Source organism: Tupaia chinensis, unplaced genomic scaffold, assembly GCF_000334495.1.
Source record: "Tupaia chinensis unplaced genomic scaffold, TupChi_1.0 Scaffold144899_1, whole genome shotgun sequence".
Lineage (NCBI taxonomy): Eukaryota > Metazoa > Chordata > Mammalia > Scandentia > Tupaiidae > Tupaia > Tupaia belangeri.
In genome coordinates, this window is record NW_006204759.1 from 2,339,440 (window position 1) to 2,361,300 (window position 21,861).

Here is a 21,861-nt window from a genome sequence, read left to right on the forward strand (position 1 = left end):
CCCTGGTCGGCCATGTGGGAGTGTCCAGCACCTTAATCACCATGCCACCTGCTGGTCCCTACCTACATTTTAGAAGACAGCCTGGAGATGTCTTACAAAGCTAAACATACTCTAACAATATGATCTAGCAATCGTGTTCCTTGATATTCACCAAAATGCATTGAAAACTTATTTCCACACAAAAATCTGTACACAGATGTTTACTGCAGCTTTACTTATTAATTGCCAAAAATGGAAGCAACAAAAATACCCTTAAAAAGGTAAATGAATGAACAAACTGTGGCACACTCATACAACTGAACAATATTCAGCAATAAAAACAAATGAGCTATCAAGCCATTAAATAGAACATTAATGTACTGAGTCATTGGGAAAGTTATGATGCGTTTTTGCATAGAAAAATATGTCTTGGGGGCCAGCAGGTGGCGTGGTAGTTGGGGCAGCTGGATTCCTATATGGTCGACCACAGTTCAAGTCCTGGATTTGGTGGCTTGCTTTCCCACTTTCCTTCTCTTTCTCTCTCTCTAGAGAGCAAATTAAAAAATAATAATAAATGAAATTAAATAATTTTTTTTTTTAAGAAAAATATGGGGACCAGCAGGTAGCATGGTAGTTAAAGATACTCCAACATGGCCAACCACAGTTCAAGTCCTGGACCTAGTGGCTTGCTTTCCCTCTCTCTCTGCCTCTCTCTAGTAAAATTAAAATGAATGAATGGGGGTCCTTATTGCCAAGATGGCGCCAAAAACGAAGAAGGAAGCTCCTGCCCCTCCCAAAGCTGAAGCTAAAGGGAAGGCTTTGAAGGCCAAGAAGGCAGTGCTGAAAGGCATCCACAGCCATGAAAAAAAGAAGATCCGTACATCACCCACCTTCCAGAGGCCCAAGACTCTTAGGCTGCGGAGGCAGCCAAAATATCCTAGGAAGAGCGCCCCCAGGAGAAACAAGCTTGACCACAATGCCATCATCAAGTTCCCCCTGACAACCGAGTGCCATGAAGAAGATAGAGGACAACAATACACTTGTGTTCATTGTGAATGTCAAGGCCAACAAGCACCAGGTCAAACAGGCTGTGAAGAAGCTCTATGATATTGATGTGGCCAAGGTCAACACTTTAATCAGGCCTGATGGAGAGAAGAAGGTATATGTGCAACTGGCTCCCGATTATGATGCTTTGGATGTTGCCAACCAAATTGGGATCATCTCAAGCAAGTCCAGCTGGGTAATTCTAAATACACATTTTTTCACCATTAAAAAAGAAAAAAAAAAGAATGAATAAAAATTAAATAATTATTTTTAAAAATAAAGAAAATAAAAATGTCATGACTTTCCTAATGACCCAATATATTACTAAGTAAAAGAAGCCAATATGAAAAAGCCACATATTGTATAAGATTCCAACTATATGATATTCTAGTAATGGCTAAACTATGAAGACAATAAAAAGATCACTGACTGGGGGCCAGCAGGTGGAGTTGTGGTTAAAGCACTGGACTCCCACATGGCCTACCGTGGTTGAGTTCCAGACCTGGCAGCTTGCTTTCTCACTCTCTTTCTCTCTCTCTCTCCTCTCTCTCCTTCTCTCTGTGTCATTCTAGAATAAGCAAATAAAGTTAAATAAAAATAATTATCAAAAACAAACAAAAGATCCTGATAGGGTTACTATCTCTCTTTCTCTTGGTCTCTTTTTCTCTGAGTCTCTCTCTCTCATGGGAAAATATATACACTTTTTTTAAAAGGCTTTAAAAAACAAGAAGGAAAAAGAGGAGGATAAGGAAAAGTTGCATAAGAAAGAAGAGGAGAAAAAAATAAAGACAACAAAGAAGGGTGGGAGAAAAATATCTCAAACACCCAACATTAAAAAAGGACAGAGATATGGACTGGCAGGTGGCGTGGTAGTTAAAGGTGCTAGACTCCCACATGGCCGACCATGGTTCAAGTCTCATACCTGGTGGCTTGCTTTCTCACCTCCTCCCGCTCCATCTCTCTATAATCAAACTAGAAAATAATAATAATAATAAATAAAATGAAGCTTTTTTAAAAGGACAGATGTCTGAAACCAGCAGTTGGCATAATGGCTGTGTCACTGGACTCCCATGTAGTGGGCCACAGTTCCAGTCCCAGACCCAATGGCTTAAACTCAAGAAGGAATTACAGTGTGGCCATCCCCCCTGAGGGGGAATTTCTCACTTTCTATCTCTATGTCTCTCTCTATCTTTCTGGCAAGCACAAGAGCCCTATAGCAAAAACCTCTCAAAAAATAAATAAATAAATAAGCATATTAGCTGCTTCTCATACTTAAACCTTTCGTACTTACCACTGACCACCCAACTTTCCCCTTCAACTCAGCTTCCACCCTAGGAGCCCTCTCAGCTCCTAAGGCCCATTTCTCACTATTAAAGCCACAGTCAAAAACGGTTGATGAGATCTATAGAGATACAATCTGGTACTTACTGTGCCTTTTTTTTTTAATTTAACTTTATTTACTTATTCATTCATTTTATTTTAATTTGACCAGAGAGGGACAGAGAGAGAAAAAGTGAGAAAGCATGCTGCCAGGGCTGGGACTCAAACTGCAGTCAGCCATGTGGGAGTCCAGCGCCTTTAGCCACCATGTCACCTGCCAGCCCTGCTTACTGTGCTTCTAAGGAGGCACCATAGATGACAAGTTAGAAGAAACAAAAGGTTTCGTGTAAAAGTAGCAAGGATCTGACAATTGTGGGTAGGTAAGAGCTTTGAGGAAGAGGTAAAAAATACTTCATTTTCCTTCTAGAATGAGTAGGTTTAACAGGATAGGGAAAAAAAAAGAAGAAAGCAAGACAAGATTCAGAACAGAAGCTTTGGTTAGAAACAGTGGCATTTGAGCATGAGCATTCCTATAGGAACTTAAGTGCAATGGGAAGGGGAGGAACAGAGTACAAAGTAAACTGCAATGAGGGATCCCTGACAACTTACCACTCGAAGTAAAAGGAACAAAAGAAGCTTGAGGATGGAAGGCAAAGGGGATATTCTTTAGGCTACAGTAATCAGATAAAATCAAGCTCCAGAAGTTGAGGCTATTAAAATTCATATTTTGAGACCAGCAGTTGGTGTAATGGCTATGTCGCTGAACTCTCATGTAGGTGACCGTGGTTTGAGTCTCAGACCCGGTGGCTTAAATTCACACTGGGCACATGTGCGTGCATGCCCAGCTCCCAAGAGGCGAATGGAGGAGAAGGGACCGCGGCATAGCCATCCCCTCTGGGGGATGATTTCTCGCTGTCTGTCTCTCTCTGGCTTCCTGGCGAGCACAAGCACCCTATGGCAAAAATCTCTCCAAAAAAAGAAAAAAAAAAAAAAAAAAACAACCATATTTTAAGATACTGCCTGCAAAACACGTCACCTGCCCACAGGAATTCTTACCGTATACACCGCCAGCAAAGCCAACTGGTTATAGGGGCGCCCATTCTTGGGAGCAATGTGCTGGGCCTTCAGGTACCAACTAGAATAGAAAAACAGTAAGAAAATGCTAGCTCCATACAACTCTTTCTGCATTCATCCTGACAGTCTTACTATTCAAGATATAAGCCAGAGTGCTATATAAAACCCAGGAGTGATAAAGCATGAATATGAGACCAACAGGGATACCCACAGAGCATCTATATGGGAGGTAGTTCAAGTGGCCCATTGTTCTTAATGGAGCTTGGCTCAAAGCCACAGGGAAGAGAAATACCAAACTAGAGGTATAAGTACCTGCGTGCTTTCCCATAGTTTGCTGTATCATTGGCTTGCTCCCGATACCTAGCGATATCTCCTTGGCAAATCATACACCGCTGGGCACTGATCAAGGCATACTTTACCTTTAGGATAAACAATCAGTTAGTACCAAAGAAATGCATCAACCTCAAAGGACAGGGATGGAGTCAAAATGACAGAGCAACACTGACAAGGCACTAGAATTCCTTAACAAAGTATGAAGTTGTCAGATAAATTTTGACTACCAAAAGACAGCCAAAGTGTGCGGTCAGCAGGTACCATAGTGATTAAAGTGCTAGACTTCCACATGGTTGACCACGATTCAAGTCCCAGACCCAGAGGCCTGAAACTCATACCAGGCACATGTACGTGCATGCCAAAAATCCCAAGGAGAATGGAGGAGAAGGAACTGTGGTATGGCCATCCACCCCAGGGGTAATTTCTCACTTTTTCTCTCACTGTCTCTATCCCTTTCTCTCTCTGGCGAGTACACGTGCTCTAAGGCAAAAAGCTTTCAAAACTAACTAACTAGGGACCAGCAGTAGGCGTAATGGCTATGTTGTTGGACTCCCATGTAGTCGACCGCAGTTTGAGGCCCGGTCCTGGTGGCTTAAACTCACGCTGGGTGTGTGTGTGTGTGCGTGCGTGCCCAAGGTCACGAGAGGAGAATGGAGGAGAAGGGATTGCGGAGTGGCCATCCCCCCTGGGGGTGATTTCTCACTTTCTGTCTTTCTGTCTTTCTCTGTCTTTCTGGCGAACGCACGTGCCCTATAGCAAAAACCTCTCAATAAATAAATAAATAAATAAAATAATAATAAAATAAAATTAATAATTCTTAGAAAAAAAGAAAACATAAAACTAGGAGTAGTGTAGGACCTCAAGGAGTCTTTTATTTTTCTTTTTAGAATTATTTTGCTTAACTTTATTAATTTTTTTTTAAATTTGACCAGAGAGGGACAGAGAGAGTGAGAGAGAGTGGAGAGAGAGCAAGAGAGTGAGAGCAAAAAAGCAAGCCACCAGGTCCAGGATTCGAACCACAGTTGGCAATGTGAGAGTCCAGTGCCCTTAACCACCATGCCACCTGCTGGCCCCTCAAGGAGTCTTCAGGGTGTTTTACGACTCAGTTTCTTTACCTGAAGGTAAAAACAAAATAAAACAAAAACAAAACTACTCTATAGAAGAACTGGAGGAAATAAAAGTGAAAATATTTTACAAACCACAAAATGATATCCAGATATTGGGACCAGCAGATGGCATAATGGCTACGTTGCTGGACTCCCATGTAATCAACCGTGGTTCGAGTCCCAGACCTGGTGGCTTAAACTCACGCTGGGTATGTGTGCTCGCATGCTCAAGATCCCCAGAGAAGAATGGAAGAGAAGGGACTGCAGTGTGGTCATTCTCCCAGGGGTAACTTCTCACTTTCTGTCTCTCTGTCTCTCTCTGGCTTTCTGGCAAGCGCACGTACCCTATAGCAAAAATCTCTCCAAAAACAAAAAGATATCCAGATATTAAGACAACTATTACCTACTCCGTTCTTTTCCTGCTATCATTATAGTCCTTCCCTAAACTGTTAATGTGACTGAACTATGTCCCTGGCATTACATTCTCTTTACCTAAAACAATAAATTGCCCTTTCTAAACACCTACAACATGCAGGAGCTATACAGTACTAGAAATACTATGTGTTCTCATTTACAGGGTTGGTATCTGTCACTCACTGAGAAAGTATTTGTTAACAACCCCAAGACATGTATCCAACCAAAAAAATCTTCCAAAGGAACAAAACTTTACAAAATGTAATTCCACCCTACCCCACATAAAAGTTAACACATCACTGAATAGAGCAAAGCTTCACTGAGAAGCAGATACTGACTCCCAGGAAGATTAACTCACTAGCTAAATAGCTAGCTACTACACATCAATCTCCTAGCACTTAACTCAAATTTGTGTCTCTACAAAGTTATATATCACTGTATTCACATGTCCTCAGGGTCTTCACTATACTACATATTCTTTCTATAAGTGAACACTGAGAACCTTGGCTATTTAACTGATAAAGCACAAAGAAAACTGGTTATGCCTTCATACTATAGATATCTCAGTAAGGGAGGAAAAAATAAAGCAAATTCCTTCAAAGTTTCTCTATTTTCCTCAGCATCACTTTCACACTCACCCTCTGTGCTTCAGTCAAACCAGATTTTGTTCAGTCCCCTAATACACCATGATCGTTCCCACTTTGGGACTTTCAAGTATGCTGTTCCCTTGAGGCTGCTAGCACGTCCTTCTTCTCAAGTCTTCACATACAGCTGCACTTGGCTAACGTCTCAGGTCTTCAGTGTCAGCCTATCAGTGATTTCCTCAGTCTCCCATGATTCTCTAAATCAGGTTAGCCTTCTTACTGTATATACTCACAATGCCCTTTGCTAAAGTCACACCTGTAATTACTCATCTAACATTTGCACTCACCCCCCCAAAACCCTAAGCTGCAAGAACCAGGTCATGGCTTTCTTTTGGCACTGAATTGCCTCTTTGTAAAATGACACCTAGCATGTAACAAGGACTCAATAAATAGTTACTGATTAGCAAGAATGCTTGTACAGAGCAATTCTTCAGAAGGAGGTCAAGAAGAAGCCTCTGCTGTAACCCCCTTTCTTCTTACATGAATCTCTATCATCTCTAAATATGTTTGTCTCTCTCACCTTAGGAACAGAAACTTAGGGTCAACAGATGGTGTAGCGGTTACATCACTGGACTGCCACATGGACGACTGCAGTTCGAGTCCTGATCCCAGTGACTTGAAACTCATACCCGGCACATGTGCATGCATGCCTAAGACCCCCAGGAGGAGAATACAGGACAAGGGACTGTGGCATGGTCATCCCCCCTGGGGGGTGATTTCACACTTTCTGTCTATCACTCTCTCTCTCTGTCTCTCTAGCAAACGCATGCACCCTAACAAAAAATCTCTCTAAAATTTCTTAAACTACTCTTTTAGCTTTTAGCTCTCCCTCCCTGCCTTCAAAACAAAGATTCTTTTTTTTTTTTTAATTTCTTTTCTTTTCTTTTTTTCTTTATGACCAGAGGGTATGTATGCTCGCGTGTGCAAGACAGAGACAGAAAGAGGGAGAACAAGAAAGCCTCAGTGGGGCATGTTAACACTGCCATTTTTTCCTGTATTTCTCCATCCTGTTGTGATTTTAAGCACACATATACACCTGGAGTATTTTTCAAGTCTCCAGGATCAAGATTCAAACCACATGGTTGGCCACATGGGCTCCAGCTCCCTTAACCACTGTTCCATGAATGAGCTCCACAGCCAAGATATTTAAAAGACTGGTCCATTTTACACTCACATTATCTTTACTGTCTCGCCTCCCTCCACTACAATCTGATTTTCATCCTCTCCAACTAAAATAATTCTTGATAAAGTCATCTATTCCAATGATCACTTTTTCTTTTTAAGTGAGATTTTTGCTATAGGGCACATGTGCTCACTGGAGAGAAAGAGAGAAAGTGAGAAATCACTCCCTAAGGGGATGGCCATGCCACAATCCCTTCTCTTCCATTCTCTTCTTGGATCTTGGACATGCACCCATGTGCTTGGTGTGAGTTTTAAGCCACTGGGTCCAGGACTCAAACTGAGGTCAACTACGTGGTAGTCCAGCAACATAACCATTATGCTACGTGTTGGTCCTCCAAGTCACTTTTTTTTTTTTTTTTGAGAGGTTTTTGCTACAAGGCGCATATACTCACCAGAAAGACAGAGAGAGAAAGACAGAAAGTGAGAAATCACCTCCCAGGGAGGATAGCCACACCGCAATCCCTTCTTCTCTCAGGATCCTGGACACACACACACCCAGTGTGAGTTTAAGCCACTGGATCCGGGTCTCGAACCACGGTCAACTACATGGGTGTCCAGTGACAAAACCATTACACCATCTGCTGGTCCCCATGTTTTAATAATACTAGCATTTGACAACTCTACAACACATGATAATTTTCCCCACCCCCATTCCAAAATCTGATCCTCTCTCTCTGACCAGCTTTCCTGTACCTCAGCCTCTGCTTCAGCTACATGCCTGACGACTCCTGAATCTGTATTACCAGCCCAGCTCTTTCTCCCCTGAGCTTTAAATAGACCAGAATATTCACTTGTTCATTTTCAAATTCCTGCTAGACACCTCCACCAGAGTTTATCAAAATCTGAATTAATCTCCTTTGCAGTAACTCCCCTAGGCCTCAAACTGAGAGATGATCTATACTCTTCATGCCTCCAATCTTATCCCCTGGGCCAAGTAAGACAGCAATTCAATTCTATTTCTCTTAATCTTTTTAATGTGTTCTCTTTCCCACCTCCACTACCTCTACCTTAGTTTGAGCCTACAATCTAACATCCTACCTCCACTCTTGCCCTGCTCCTATCCAAACTCACCAATATACCAGAGTGACTGGTTCTAAGAAAAAAAATCTATATGATCCATTTGCTGAAATCACTCAATGGTTCCCCAATGCTTTAGAAATTAAGCCCAAATGCTTAGGCCTGGCATATAAAAATTTCTGGTAATCTAATCCTTTCCAAATACATTAGCCTTATCTTCTACAACAACTCCACTACACATTACAAACTCCAGTGTACTGAGCTTCCAGCACTTTCCTAACAACACAATGCCTTGTTGACTCTTAGAATGCCCTGTATCTAAAATGGCCCTCCTATCTTTCAAATTCCTAGTCATGTTTCAACTCAGTTTGACAGTCTGAGAAGCTATCCTTGACCCCAACAAGGTAAGTTAGACCCGCTTTCCCTTCAACACTCTCTAAATCATTACAATAGTATTGATGACATTCCAAGTGTTGGTTTAACCTGTCTTTTCCCACAATGGATTGTATCTTTCATTCTTATATCCTCAACACCCCGCACAGAGCCTAGCATTTAATTAACAATAAAAAGAAATACTTAAAGGATGCATATATTTAAGACAAATACAAAATTTAGCTTACGGTCTTGCGTAATGGCTTGCTACGAATGGCAAGACCATCCATGTAGTCCTCCAATTTGAACTTGTAAGTAACCTGCAGCTTTTGAAGCAAACTATCAAAGAAGTCACTACCCTAAAAAGAGAAAAAAATAAAGAATAGCTGAAATGACCCATTCTGATATCATCTACCCACTAGAAACTGGGGCAAATAACTCACTCACACAGTTCTCTAATGCTCAGACACTCTCAGTAGAGAGGCATACATGGTATTTAGCAGCCATCAACTGAGAAGATGAATTCACAGCATAAGCCTTTATATGGTTAAAGATACGAACACACACATATTCTCTCACTCTCTCCTTCCCACCCCTTTTTTTCTCTCTAGGCCAAAACATTCTGAAAGCTTCAAGTTCAAAACTAATTCCAATTGTAAGGTCTGGTCCCAAGGAAGCAACAGGAATAGGATAGGCCTAAACATCCCCCCACAAAAAGCATAGTGTTTTTTCTCTTGTTAATGTTCTGTCCTAAATACAGTATTTTGGATGGCAAAAACCCATCACAACTACAAGATGCTGAAGCCTTTATCCTGAGGACAAAAAGATAGTTTACCTCATCCAAAAGCTCCAAAAGTCTGTTGCGTATCTGTTCCGGGTTCTCAACATTTGGATCCTTGAGAAGTTGCCTGAACTTCTCAATCACCTGATAGAAAGCATTCTTCCACAGGATCTGATCCACATTCTGATTATCAGAGAACTCAATATCTAATAGAATACAGCGCTCATATAGCTGTAGCAGTTCAGCTCTGGAATAAAATACATGCAACTTCTAGTTCCAAATATACCACAGAAAAGGCTAGACCCAAGATTTGAGCTTCCTGCCAATTAACCACCTCCCTTGGCAAGAAATCCAAAATATGACCAGGTATACTACTCTAGTTTCCATTCTGAAAAGCAGAATGTCATTTTAAAGACAGTTACATCTAGAAAAATAATTTCTCTCCATATGTGTTCACCTAAATTTAACAGCTGAAATAAGAACTTCACTGCAAGTTATATGTTGTTCATTTTTTGGCATTCTGTAAAGTCTTTCATTTTCCATTTCAAGATTCCATGCTGTCTTAAAGACAGTTTCTTTTTTTTTTTTTTTTTTCCCTTAAGGAAAAAGTAGGGAACTAGTTGGTGGCATGGTGGTTAAGGCAGATGCCCCATAGTTGACTGTGTGGTTCAAGTCCTAGGTCTCGTGGCCTGAAAAACACACCAGGTGTGTGCATGCGTGCATATGTGCATGTGTGCCCAAAATAAGGAGAGGAATGGAGAAGAGACTGCTGCATGATCATCTCCTCTGGGGAATGCTTTCTCATTTTCTCTCTCTCGCTCTCTCTCCAGCAAGTGCACATGACCTCTGGAAAATTAAAAACAAAGAAAAAAAAATAGAAAACAAAATAATTTCTAAGACTAGAAACAAAACTTTTGCTGTTTTTTCCCCAATTGCCCGTCCCACACAAAAATCAATGTCTAAAGGAAATAATACCCAGTGGCTCACCTAAAAAGTTTCTACCTTCCCTTCCTTAGTCACAAGAATCTATAACTTTTAGCTTATCCTCACTTTCCTCTAGTCAACATGGAACACGCTATACCTGAGCTGAGCCATCTTCTCCAGGCCCTCAGGACTGATGCGGTCCCTGGAAAGCAGGTTGCTGAGCTGCAGTTCCTGGTTGTCAGCTACCCGGAGAAGCCTATGTAGCTCCTGCTGCTGCATGTTTCTCATGTGCTGCTCCACCTCCTCAGGACTCATGGTGCTGGCCGGGAGAGGGCTACATACATACTGTCCTGATGGAGCTGGGTACCCTGGGTAGTAAGGCCCTGGGTATACACCATTTGTAGGGCCCAGTGGATACTGTAGCGGGCTATAGCCTGTATAAGGATATTGGGAGGTAGGGCCTGGTGTCCGGGGGAAATAATAGGGATTGTCAGAGTTTTGAAATTTATAGTAAGATGCTTGGGCCTGGCGTGAGTCACTCCAAGATGTAGGGCTGACTTCATCATCAGTGTCCAAGAAATGTAATTGGGGTGTTTGGCTCTTTAGAGCGGGTTTCTGATCAGGGTTATTTGGGTCCCACAATCGGCGAGTGGTGCCGCCACGGCCCCAACTCCGAGATCCCTTACTACTAGAGCCAAATAAAAGCCGAGGTCCCAAAGGTGTGGACTCTGGAGAACCTGCTGAATTGACAGATAGGGTGGTATGAGCAGGCAGAATCAGAATGCCACGACCATGGCCCCGGAGTTCTTGTTTCAGGTTTTTGGACTCCTGTTTCTCAGAGCCTTTGCCCCCACAGCTCAAGCCTTTGTCAGGTTTTATCCTGTCCACATCTTCCCTGGCTGACTTCAGAACAGAGCAATCTTTGTTCATAGTTTCTGCATCAAAAGTGACACGAAGAGTACCTCGATTCTCTTTACCATTGCCTTTCTGCTCACCCTCCCCACGGCCAGACCAGTTTCTTTCTGAATGTTTTTTCCTTTCTGAGCTCCTCTTTGGCCCTAATCCATCAGGTTCTTCAATTCTGTCGTCATCTAAGGAGTCCGTTGAGGACATAGATACTTGCTTCTTCAGTCTTGGCCTCTCCTTGGTCCGATCCTGGCGGCGGCGGCGGCAGCCATTATCCGTCAGGCCAGTCCCCTCAGCACTGTTGTTGCTACCAGCTGAGCTGGTACTGCAAGTGCGGTAGCGGTTCCTTCGTTTGTCTGAGCGTGAGTAGCGTTTTGCAGAACCTGGCTTTCCCTGGACCAGGTCATCACTTACTTTCTTCACTCCCTCCCCCTTTTCAATTCTCTTTCCTTTTTCTCCCTTTGCAGCCCTTACTCTGTCACCATTTGGGCTCTTTTCTGTCTCAGCTTTGTCTGGTTTATTCACAATTTCCTCTTTTACAACATTCCCCCTACACTCATCTTCCTCCATTCTCAGTTGTTCTACCTGATTGAGGATTTCTTCTTCATCCACCCGATTAGCTGGTTCTTTGGTAACAGTCTGCAAACGCCGTCCAGGCTGATAGATCTGCAGGTCTGGTTTCTTAGTTCTCTTGATAATTCTTAAACTTCGATCCTCCTGTCCAGCAGTCCTAGGAAAAGACTCTTGTCCCTGATTACTTTCTGTGTCTATAGGACCATTTTGCTGTTGGCTGCCCAGTTCCTTGCAGACATTAATGAGATGGGTACCATTTCCCATGCCAGAAGAATCTCTCTGATTAACAATATCCTTAAATTCCCCACTCCCAGAGGGTTCCCTGATTTTAGGTTTGTTCCTTAGTCGAGAGAGACCAGGCTTATAGATTTCCAGATCTGGACGCCTATTATCTTTGCGCTGCCTGGGCTCTTTCAATTCCTTCATGTTTTCTGTTATGTTGAAAAGAAAGATAGGAAGGAAAAGATAGAAAAATAAAAGAGGGAGAAAAAATGTTATTTGGTTAAACAACAGAAAAGTCAAACAAGAATTACACACATTCTAATACTAATAGTGGTGAACAAGGAAGGACATTTCTGCCAAAGCAGAAATTCTGGGTTTAGAGTATTTGTTCAACAACTGGCAAGGCTAAGAACTTAATTGTGTTAAAGCCACCTACACTTGGGTTAGGGAAATGGGAAAAAAAGAATATATTCTCTGTGTTATCCAATTCATATTCAGGTCCCCAAACTACCTCTTGACTGTCAAAATGAAAAAGCTTTGAACATTTTCACATTAGACTGTTTTTGAACATACTACTAGGGAGGGAAAGAAAGAATATGCATAATAGTCCATAGTCCTGGACATCTCTAGAGAAGAAGTTTACAGCTGGTCTCTGAACTTGACCAGGATAATTCTTCTTTAGGAAACCAACTGCCCAATCACATACCTCCAACAGAAGCAAAAAGGAAGCAGTTCCTTTCACATTCTTCAATTCCATTCATCCTCACCAACTTTCTAACAGCAGTCAGCAGAGTCATGCCAAGTAAATGCTGCTCAGACTACCATCATCAGAATACTGAGACTAACTGCTACTATGATGATGGAATATGAGAATTAAAAAGTTCCATAAGGGAGCCCTCCCTGGACACTGATGCAAGGATTGTGACATGCTATCAAAACACCAAGGACATAGACACTCAAGAGTAAGAGTACAGGACTTTTGAAACCATTCTCCATGTTCCATGAACCTCCTGAATGACAGATAAACAAGTGTATGTTTTCTGTAAGTATCTATTACCTTTATGTATTCATGTACTACAAGTAGCCACTGAACATTTCATCGGGTGACAGGAACCAGTGAGAATACTATGAAGTATTCAAACTGGAATGCTATATAAAATCCTAATACTGCTACAATCACAAATGCAAACAAACTCATAACAGGGATCATATACTCCAGCATTTAACCCCCTTTTTGTAGGTGTAATAAAACGAAGGGGAGAAAGAAACAAACTAACCGGAGTTTAAGATACTGCTTCAGGGGACCAGCAGATGGCATAATGGTCATATCTCTGGATTCCCACATAGTCTACCTGGTACATGCCCATTATCCCAAGAGGAGAACAGAGGCAAAAGGACTGTGGTGTGGCCATCTCCCTTGGTGGGTGATTTCTCGCTCTGTCTCTCTGGCGAGCACACATGCCCAATACCAAAAATCTCTCTCTAAAAAAAAAAAAGAGAGAGAGAGATACTCCTTCAGGGGCCAGCAGGTGGTGTAAGGGTTGCCTTCCATGGGCTTGTGGCTGAAGTCTGAGAAATTGGTCTTCATTGGTCAACAGAATTGGATTATTCAGGTTGTTTTCTCCCTGTGCTCTGGGAAACAGTAGCTCTTCTACTCCCTCAGGTGAGGGTGAACTGTTGGAGTTAATCCCCCATGACTAGCTTTAGTTCAAGTGCTGGTCCCAGTGACTTGAAAAACACCAAACAAATGTGTGTGAGTGCCCAAAATCCCAAGAGGACAGTAGAGGAAAAGGGACTGCAGAGTGGCCATCCTCCCTGGGGGTGATTTCTCTCTCTCTCTCTCTCTCTCTCTCACTCTCTCTCACTCACTCTCTGGCACGCACACAGCACTTTTTAGCAAAACCTAAAACAAAATTAGTTTTAAAGATACTGTTTCAGTATTTTCCTAAGTTTAAATGACGGCTTCATCATCTATGATCAAAAATAAAGTTGTTTAGCCCCAACAGTTCACCAGTTCTTGTAACTTGAGGGGTGAGGGAGTAGAAGAGCTACTGTTTCTCAGAGCACAGGGAGAAAACAACCTGAATAATCCAACTCTGTTGACCAATGAAGACCAATTTCACAGACTTCAGCCACAAGCCCATGGAAGGCAACCCTCACAGCTACCACCATTCTACACACCTCTAATGCCTAACAATATTTTTTGGAGGTGGCCTGCTGTGACTGGAGACGTGAAATTAACTTGCAAATTGGGCATCCTCTATTATAAAACAAAACAAAACTAAACTTCCACACACGTCAAGGCCAAACCAGAACAGAGTCAGCTCTCTGAGGTCCTGGAGCGCTCACAGTGGCGCAGCTTTCAGAAGCCTGCCTTGGGGGGAAAAGTTCAGCAAGGAAGTTCCAGGCTGTTACATCTTTTCTCCTCAGTTCCCCCAGTTCCTTCTCTCCGAAGCTTAACAGATGACAGAGGTCAAGCCTGAAGATTCCTTTGGGAACGATATACCCCGGGGCCTCCCCCACATCGCAGCACCCAACCCCCGTGTCTCCAGAGTCCACCGGCTGCTCGGTAAAGGGGAACAGTCACCTTCGTGGTATAAAAAGGAGGTGGAGGCAGAAACCAGGGCCGTGCTCTTCCAAAAGGGCCAAAGCTGACTGAGCCCGACCCCACAATGGCCCTCAGTCCTGTGGGGCGACAAGGGGACCCTCCGCGGCCCCCGCCCCCACTGTTGGGGGAAGGGGCGGGGGCTCCGAAGCACCGCGGACCAAGCTGGGAGGAGGCAGAGGAGAGGGAGGCGGGGCGGGAGGCCCGGCCCAGCAGCTGGGCGGTGCGACTCACCTCTGCTCCCGGCCTGTGGAGCCAGAGTGGCCAGGATCCCTCGCAGCTCCGACGCGGAGATCCGCACACGCTCCAACCCCTCCGCCATCTTCGCGGCTGCTGCTACAGCTGCAGCTACTCCGCCACCGCCGCGCGCAGCCAGGAAACCACGACGGACGGGCGGCGCGCGCGCTCACCCACCTCCCACCCTTTTCTCCGCCCCCTCTCCCTTTCCCTCCCCAAACGACGGTGGCCGCACTGGGAGGAAAAGTGCCGGTCGCACGTTCTCAGGAGGCCGGGCGGGAGCGCGAGCCTAGGCGGGAGAGGCGGGGGCCGGGCGTGCGCAGAGGTGTTGCGAGCTGAAGTGAGCTGGGGCTCGAGTAGGAGGCGCGGCGCTTGTGAGGTGAGGCGAGGCGAGTCCGGGCCAAGCCGGGTCAGGCGGGCGTTGGCGGCGGTGATTGCCCTTGGGGCTGTGGTTGCCGCCGAGGACGCTGGTGCTAGTCTCAAGTCGGTTTGACGAAGGCACCCCACCATGCGGGCCCAGTCAGTCATCTTAGGCCGGTGTCTTCTGCACAGGCCCGGACTGATGCCCACGCTCTCGGGCTCTTACTGGGACCTTGAAGAGACTATAACCGCATTTACCTTGAAAATTAGGGCGCTGAATCCTAGCGAACTGAAATACATTGCCCAAGGTGACCACAGTTGAGTAGTACCATAATATCAAAGTCTTTTTCCTTAGGGCAAAGTATATCCCCAAGTCTCTTGTTTTTTTTTAAATATCTATATAATATAAAGTTGGCTCTCGCTGAGGGAGGGGGGTTATGTGGAAGTAAATCTGGTGTTTTAAGTCATTTGAGAATTTCTGTGTCACTAGATTCTTGAAAAATGTATCTCCCTGGGTCTCAAGTTGACTCCCCCCCCCCAGTCTTTATAATTTAAATGAATCAGAAGGTAGGTACTTTAACATATTCTTTGTTCATGAACCCTGTTAAGATCAGTGTTGTGATGAAACTCCCAGAAGGCTGCCTGCCTCCACCTGATGCTCCACCCCAGGCAATCCCGTGCACCTCTAAACCATCAAAGAATAGTTAACAAATTATACATTCGTCTGTGCCTAAAATATTTGAACAATCTTTGGCTATTCAATGTCAACTACAGGGGAAACACTTTGCCACCAAGTTAAGCATAGGCAGTGAATAATGTGAAAAGATTCAGTAATTCAAAGGGGAGTGATTTGAGTGATCAGAGCAAATGATAATCTGCCAACAGATTTGAGAGAAATAGGAAAAGATGTTAAAAACGAATTCATTTTCACATTGAAATTTGTGAGGATGTTGCATCATTTTTTTTTTATAAAAGAGGAAAAGTAATCTGAAACAAAAATGTTTCAGGACAAACATGATTATCAATTTAATGAACAATAACAAAAAGAAATTTAATGCAATAGTAGTGTCAGTGGACTAAACATTAGATATGCCAAAAGTTAAACTCAAGAAAATTTACCAGAACTCTGAGGGAAGAGATAAGATTGAAAAAAGTGAGAGGAAAGAATGGGTTCAAAAAACATATAATTGGGAACCAGCAGTTGGCATAATGGCTATGTCGCTGGACTCCCCCACATAGTCGACTGCGGTTTGCGTCCTGGACCGAGTGGCTTAAAACTCACGCCGGGCGCGTGTGCGTGCGTGCCCAAGATCCGGAGAGGAGAATGGAGGAGAAGGGATTGCGGCGTGACCATCCCCCCTGGGGGGTGATTTCTCGCTTTCTGTCTCTCTGTCTGTCTAACGCGCACACGCCCTATAGCGAAAACCTCTCAAACCCTATAACAAAAACCTATCAAAAAAAAAAAAAAAACATATAATTAAATATGAGTTCAAGAAAGTGAATAAGAAGAACTGATTGAAGATTATGAAACAATAAAAGAAAATTAAATAGTTAATGGAAAAATGTTAATTCTCAGATTTAAGACCTTCATGAAACACCAGTTAAAAAGAAATGAAAAGACAACCAAACCATCATACTTAGATCTGTATCACAAGGAAAGCTCGAGTTTAAAAAAAGTTAAAATATCTTCATATATTGATACGGAACAGTCTTTAAGTTGTATTGTACTTTTTTTTTTTTTTTTTTTTAAGCCAGTTCCAGATCCATATTAGGGGACTTCAGAAAGTAGTTCCAGAACCATATTAGGGGACTTCAGAAAGTTCACGGAGGGCTAGTCCATGGCATGGTGGTTGGGGGTGGCTGCATCCCATATGGCCAACTATGTGCTTTGAGTCCTGGACTCAGTGGCTTGAAAGACCCACTGGGTGTGTGTGCATGTATGCCCAAAATCCAAAAGGAAAAAAAAAATGAAGGAGAAGGGGTTTCAGGGTAATCATGCCCCACGGGAGGTACTTTCTCACTTACCTCTCGCTTCTCTAGCTAGCACACAGGCACTCTGGCAAAAAAAAAAAAATTAAGTTGGTGGGAAATTGAATTTAAAGTTCAAGTTTATTTGGTTGCAAAGAATTTTGAAATCCATGTATAGTTTTTCATAATGTACATTCTCCATGAACTTTTGAAGACCCCCTCACATATATATATATAGAATGGTTCTATGTGCAGCAAAATTATTTATTGTATATGTAAATTTCTATATAAATACATCACAAAAAGTGTGAAAGAATATACTATACTTTTACTTTTGTGGAGGAGAGGAAATTTAAAAAGTGAAGGCTCTATATACATTCTTCTGTAATGTTTTAAATTCTAAAGTGTAGGGATTTGGTTACATATCATGTAAGTAATCCAAAAAACAAGCAAATTGGGATAATGAAGTAGGGAAGAAGAATTCAGTATCTGAGAATAAAAATTGTACAGGTTGTGTTTGCTGAACACAAAGTAATAAGTAGAAATTAACAAAATAAAACAAAATTTGAAATAACTCATGGGTTAGAGAGAAAATCAGACTAAGGTCAGTTTCTTTAGAAATTAGGATAAAAATATTACATAATAGAACCTGTGATCTATCATTAAAGCAGTAAAGTCAGAAGGGGCCAACAGGTGGCGTGGTTAAGGCACTGGATTCCCACATGACTGACCACAGTTCAAGTCCTGAACCTGGTGGCTTGAAAATCACGCCAGATGCATGTGTGTATGTGCCCATAATCCCAGGAGAAGAGTAAAGGAGAAAGGATTGTGGTGTGGCCATCCCCCATGGGGTGGGGGGTGATTTCTCACTTTCCTTTTCATTCTGTCCCTGTCTCTGGTAAAATGCACTTGGCTCTATGGCAAAAATCTTTAGAAAAAAAAAAGATAAAACCAGAAATTAATAAGGAAAAAAATAACAGTACTTGATAAATAAATTGAAGAGCTCATTCTTCCAAAATAAAATAGACATTTCTGGCAAAACATAATTATGGGGGAAAAAAAGACATCCTCTTGGATGTCTCATAAGCAATTCAAACTTAGCTCATAAAATCTCTAGTTTTCTCCTAAAATACTTCTTCCTTTGCCAGTCTCAAATCTGAATAAATTATATCACTATCTAATTAAAAATCCAGGCGTAATCCTTGACTTCTTCACTCCCACAATTAATTTACAATCAGGATATGTCTCTTCTATCTAGATTGTGAACATTTAAGAAATCATCTCCCCAGCATTCTCCCTTTTACTTTTCCTTGAAAACTGCCTTTTACTCACACGCAGAAATACTTTTCCTTTATCCTTTTTTCGTCTTTTCCTCTATCACTTCCTTCTTTTGATGCTATTTTTCCCACCAGGTGCAGAGAATTGAGCCAATCATTCCATTTAATTCACACTGTAAAAGACAAGGCCTATCTCCTTTCCTATTTTTTCCCCTTCATTCCAATTCCCACTCGGTTTTTTTTTTTGTTTTTTTTTTTCTTCACTAAAATTACTTATTTAGAGGAGAAGGGCTTGTGGCATGGCCATCCCTGCTGTCGGGTGATTTTCTCGCTTTGTCTCTCTGTCTCTGTCTGTCTGGCGAACACACACACCCTATAACAAAAACCTCTCCCAAAAAATAAAGTAATAAAATAAAATTATTTATTTATTGTTGTTTTTTAATTTGACCAGAGAGAGCAGGAAAGTAAGCCGCCAGATCCAGGACTCAAACTGTGGTCAGTTATGTGGAATCCAGCGCCTTAACCACCACACCACCTGCTGCTCCCCCCACTCATGTTTCTACCCTCATTTCTTAGGTAGTGACTCTAATATGTTTGCTATATGTCCATAAGTATACATTTATCTTTGAATAGTAAATAGTGTTTTATGTATGTGTGTGTGTTAAATGTACATAATCAATATTGTGTTATAGATTTCATTCTGTTTCTCTTTCATGTTTCTGTAAATCCTTTGTTGCATAGTATTGTCTTAAATGACTTCACACCCCTGGTATCTGGTCCTGGGCCAAGATGGGCCAAGTCAGTCCTTATCCAGAATTTTTTGAACTGAAATTGAGAAAGAAAATCCCTCTTCACTGTGGAAGCCATAAAATGTAAAACACAGGAGCTGTCAGCAGCCATGTGTCCTGCCATGTGGAATCAGCTGATCTGCAATGAAAAAGAAGCCAACATGCAGAAAGCAACAGAGGTGAGAAACTAAGAGGGTACTGGAAGCTCCGAAGTCCCAGATTCCAGTTGTTCCCCAAGCTTGATATTCCTGTCATTCCTATGCTTTGTTCAATTCTTCCTTGGATTCTATGAGCCAGTAAATTGCACCTTCATCTTCTGCCTAAACTAATTCAGACTGGGGTTCTATCACTTATAACCAGGAGGTCTAACTAATTATAAGCTCAAATATATATCTTTTGTATGTGTGTATGTGTGTGTTAAATGGGGTAAAATACACATAAAAGTTACCATTTTAACTATTTTTAAGTATACAATTTATTAATAAGTATATTTAACATTGTTGTGCAACAAATCTCCCAAATGCTATACCCATTAAAATTAAAAACTCCTAACCCCTGGCAATCACCCTTCTACCTTCTGTTTATCAATTTCACTACTCTAGGGATCTCGTATCAGTGGAATCATGCAGTATTTGTCTTTTTGGAACTAGCTTATTTCACTTAACTTGATGTCCTCAGTATTCATTTATGTTCTAGCATGTGTCAGAATTTTCTCCTTAAGTTTGAATAAGATTACATTATATGTACATACCACATTATGTATATTTATTCATCTGTCCATAGACATTTGAATTGTTTCCACCTTTTAGATATTGTGAATAATGCAGTTATGAATATGGGTGTACAAATATCTTCTCCAGACCCTGCTGTCAATTCTTTTGGGTCTACATCTTGGATTGGAATTGCTGGATCATATGATAATTCTATGTTGTTTTTTTTTGTTTGTTTTTGTTTGTTTTTTTGGTCCTAAGGCACATGTGCTCACTAGAGAGGCAGACAGTGAAAGGAAAAGTGAGAAATCATCCTTCAAGTGGATGACTGCACCACAGTTCCTTCTTTCTCCTCCTAGGATTTTGGGCACATAGGCATGCACGCCTGGTCTGAGTTTCAAGCTGCTGAGTCTGGGATCCAAACCACAGTTGGTCCAGTACCTTAACAACCACGCCACCTGCTGGACCCCCATGTTTCATTTTTAAAGGAGTTACAATACTGTTTACCATAGCAACTGCACCATTTTACACTCCTACCAATGAAACACAAGGGTTCAAATTTCTCCGCACCCTGTCAATATATTTTTTTTGTAGGTTTTTTGTTTTATTGACAGTAGCCATCCTGATGGGCATACGGTGGTAGCTCGTTGTGGTTTTGATTTGCATTTCTCTAATGATGAGTGGTGTTAAGCATCTTTACTCATTTTTTTTTTCCTTATGCCAGAGAGCACATGCATTCACCAGAGAGAGACAGAGGATAAAGCACCCACATGGGGAATGATCACACTGTAATCCCTTTTTCTCCATCTCTTCTTCCTTTTGAGATTTTTGGCACTTGCACACGCACTCCTCCTTCCCCTCTTCCCCCCATGTTTCTCATGCTGCCTGGTGTAGGACTTGAACCACCAGGTGGTTGACCATGTGGTCTAAAACTTGAGCCACATGGATGGCCATGTAGGGTCCAGCTGCATTAACCACTAAGCCATGGAGTCTACCCAGCCATATTTTCATAAGCTTATTGACCATTTATATATTTTTGGAGAACTTCTTTTTGTTTTAATAGGCAGATGGCTTTTTTTCCCCTTTATTCATGATAGAGTGCATGGACATGCACACGAGAGAAAAAGAAACAAAGATATGAGTATCCATAGTGTCTAGTTATATTGTGATCCTCTTCTTCCAGTTCTTTAGTTTGTCAGGTCATGAGTACTGGTGCCAATGCCTGGCATGCCTCAGGCTGACCAGGTTGGGGATTCCAACCATAGTTGCCATGTGGGATATGGCTTCTCCTTGAGCAGCACATTATTACAGTTACAGCTTGGAAAGAGTCCTAGAGAAATTTCAATTCAAGTTCTTTGCCCACTTTATAATTGGTTTTATTTTTCTAAAATATATCTTGAACAATTTGTTTCTTTCTCTGCTTTTGCCACCCAAATTCCCTTTAGCTTTATGTACAAATTAAATAACTAACTGGACTCTGAATCCCATTTTTATTCCCTTTTTTACATTCACTGGAATGTAACCAGAATGATTTTCTATAAATATGAATTTCAGCATGGCTCTTACATGTTCAGTATTCTTTTTTTAAAAAAATTAATTTTTTATTTTATTTATTCATTCATTTATTTCTTAATTTGACCAGAGAGAGACAGAGAGTGAGAGAGACAGGAAGTGAGAAAGCAAGCCACCAGATTCAGGACTTGAACCTGCTGGTCCCCTCATGTTCAGTATTCCAAAGTGACATTTTATTACTCTTTTTTTATGAGGTTTTTGCTATACGGCACATGCGCTCACTAGAAAGACAGAGAGAGACAGAAAGACCAAAAGCAAGAAATCACCCCCCCCTAGGGGGGATGGCCACACCACAGTCCCTTCTCCTCCATTCCCCTCTTGGGATCTTGGGCACATACACACGTGCACGCGCACACACGGCGTGAGTTTAAGCCGCCAGGTCCAGGACTCGAACCATAGTCGACTACATGGAAGTCCAGTGACGTAGCCATTACACTAACTGCTGGTCCCTAA

At 42.1% G+C, this 21,861-nt stretch overlaps 2 protein-coding genes across 10 annotated transcripts in view; one reads left to right on the top strand and one right to left on the bottom strand.

Annotated features, from left to right (window-relative positions):
- The window catches only part of SMG6 (SMG6 nonsense mediated mRNA decay factor), a 310,391-nt gene extending 295,464 nt beyond the window's left edge, over nt 1–14,927 (bottom strand). The window contains exons 1-6 of one of the 5 annotated variants that reach the window (XM_006167566.3): nt 14,731–14,927; nt 10,348–12,100; nt 9,321–9,513; nt 8,734–8,844; nt 3,730–3,836; nt 3,400–3,478 (exon numbers count right to left, since the gene is read on the bottom strand). In XM_006167566.3, coding sequence (XP_006167628.1) covers nt 3,400–3,478; nt 3,730–3,836; nt 8,734–8,844; nt 9,321–9,513; nt 10,348–12,100; nt 14,731–14,818 — 2,331 coding nt within the window. In that variant the 5' untranslated portion in view covers nt 14,819–14,927. The other 4 variants (XM_027767919.1, XM_027767917.1, XM_027767918.1 and 1 more) reach the window with 4 other exon arrangements.
- SRR (serine racemase) overlaps nt 12,795–21,861 on the top strand; it is a 29,968-nt gene continuing 20,901 nt past the window's right edge. The window contains exons 1-3 of one of the 5 annotated variants that reach the window (XM_006167559.3): nt 12,796–12,933; nt 14,322–14,460; nt 19,080–19,305. In XM_006167559.3, the coding sequence (XP_006167621.1) occupies nt 19,271–19,305 (35 nt within the window). In that variant the 5' untranslated portion in view covers nt 12,796–12,933; nt 14,322–14,460; nt 19,080–19,270. Of the gene's footprint in view, nt 12,934–14,321; nt 14,461–15,026; nt 15,113–19,079; nt 19,306–21,861 lie in introns of those variants that run through there. The other 4 variants (XM_006167561.3, XM_006167560.3, XM_006167563.3 and 1 more) reach the window with 4 other exon arrangements.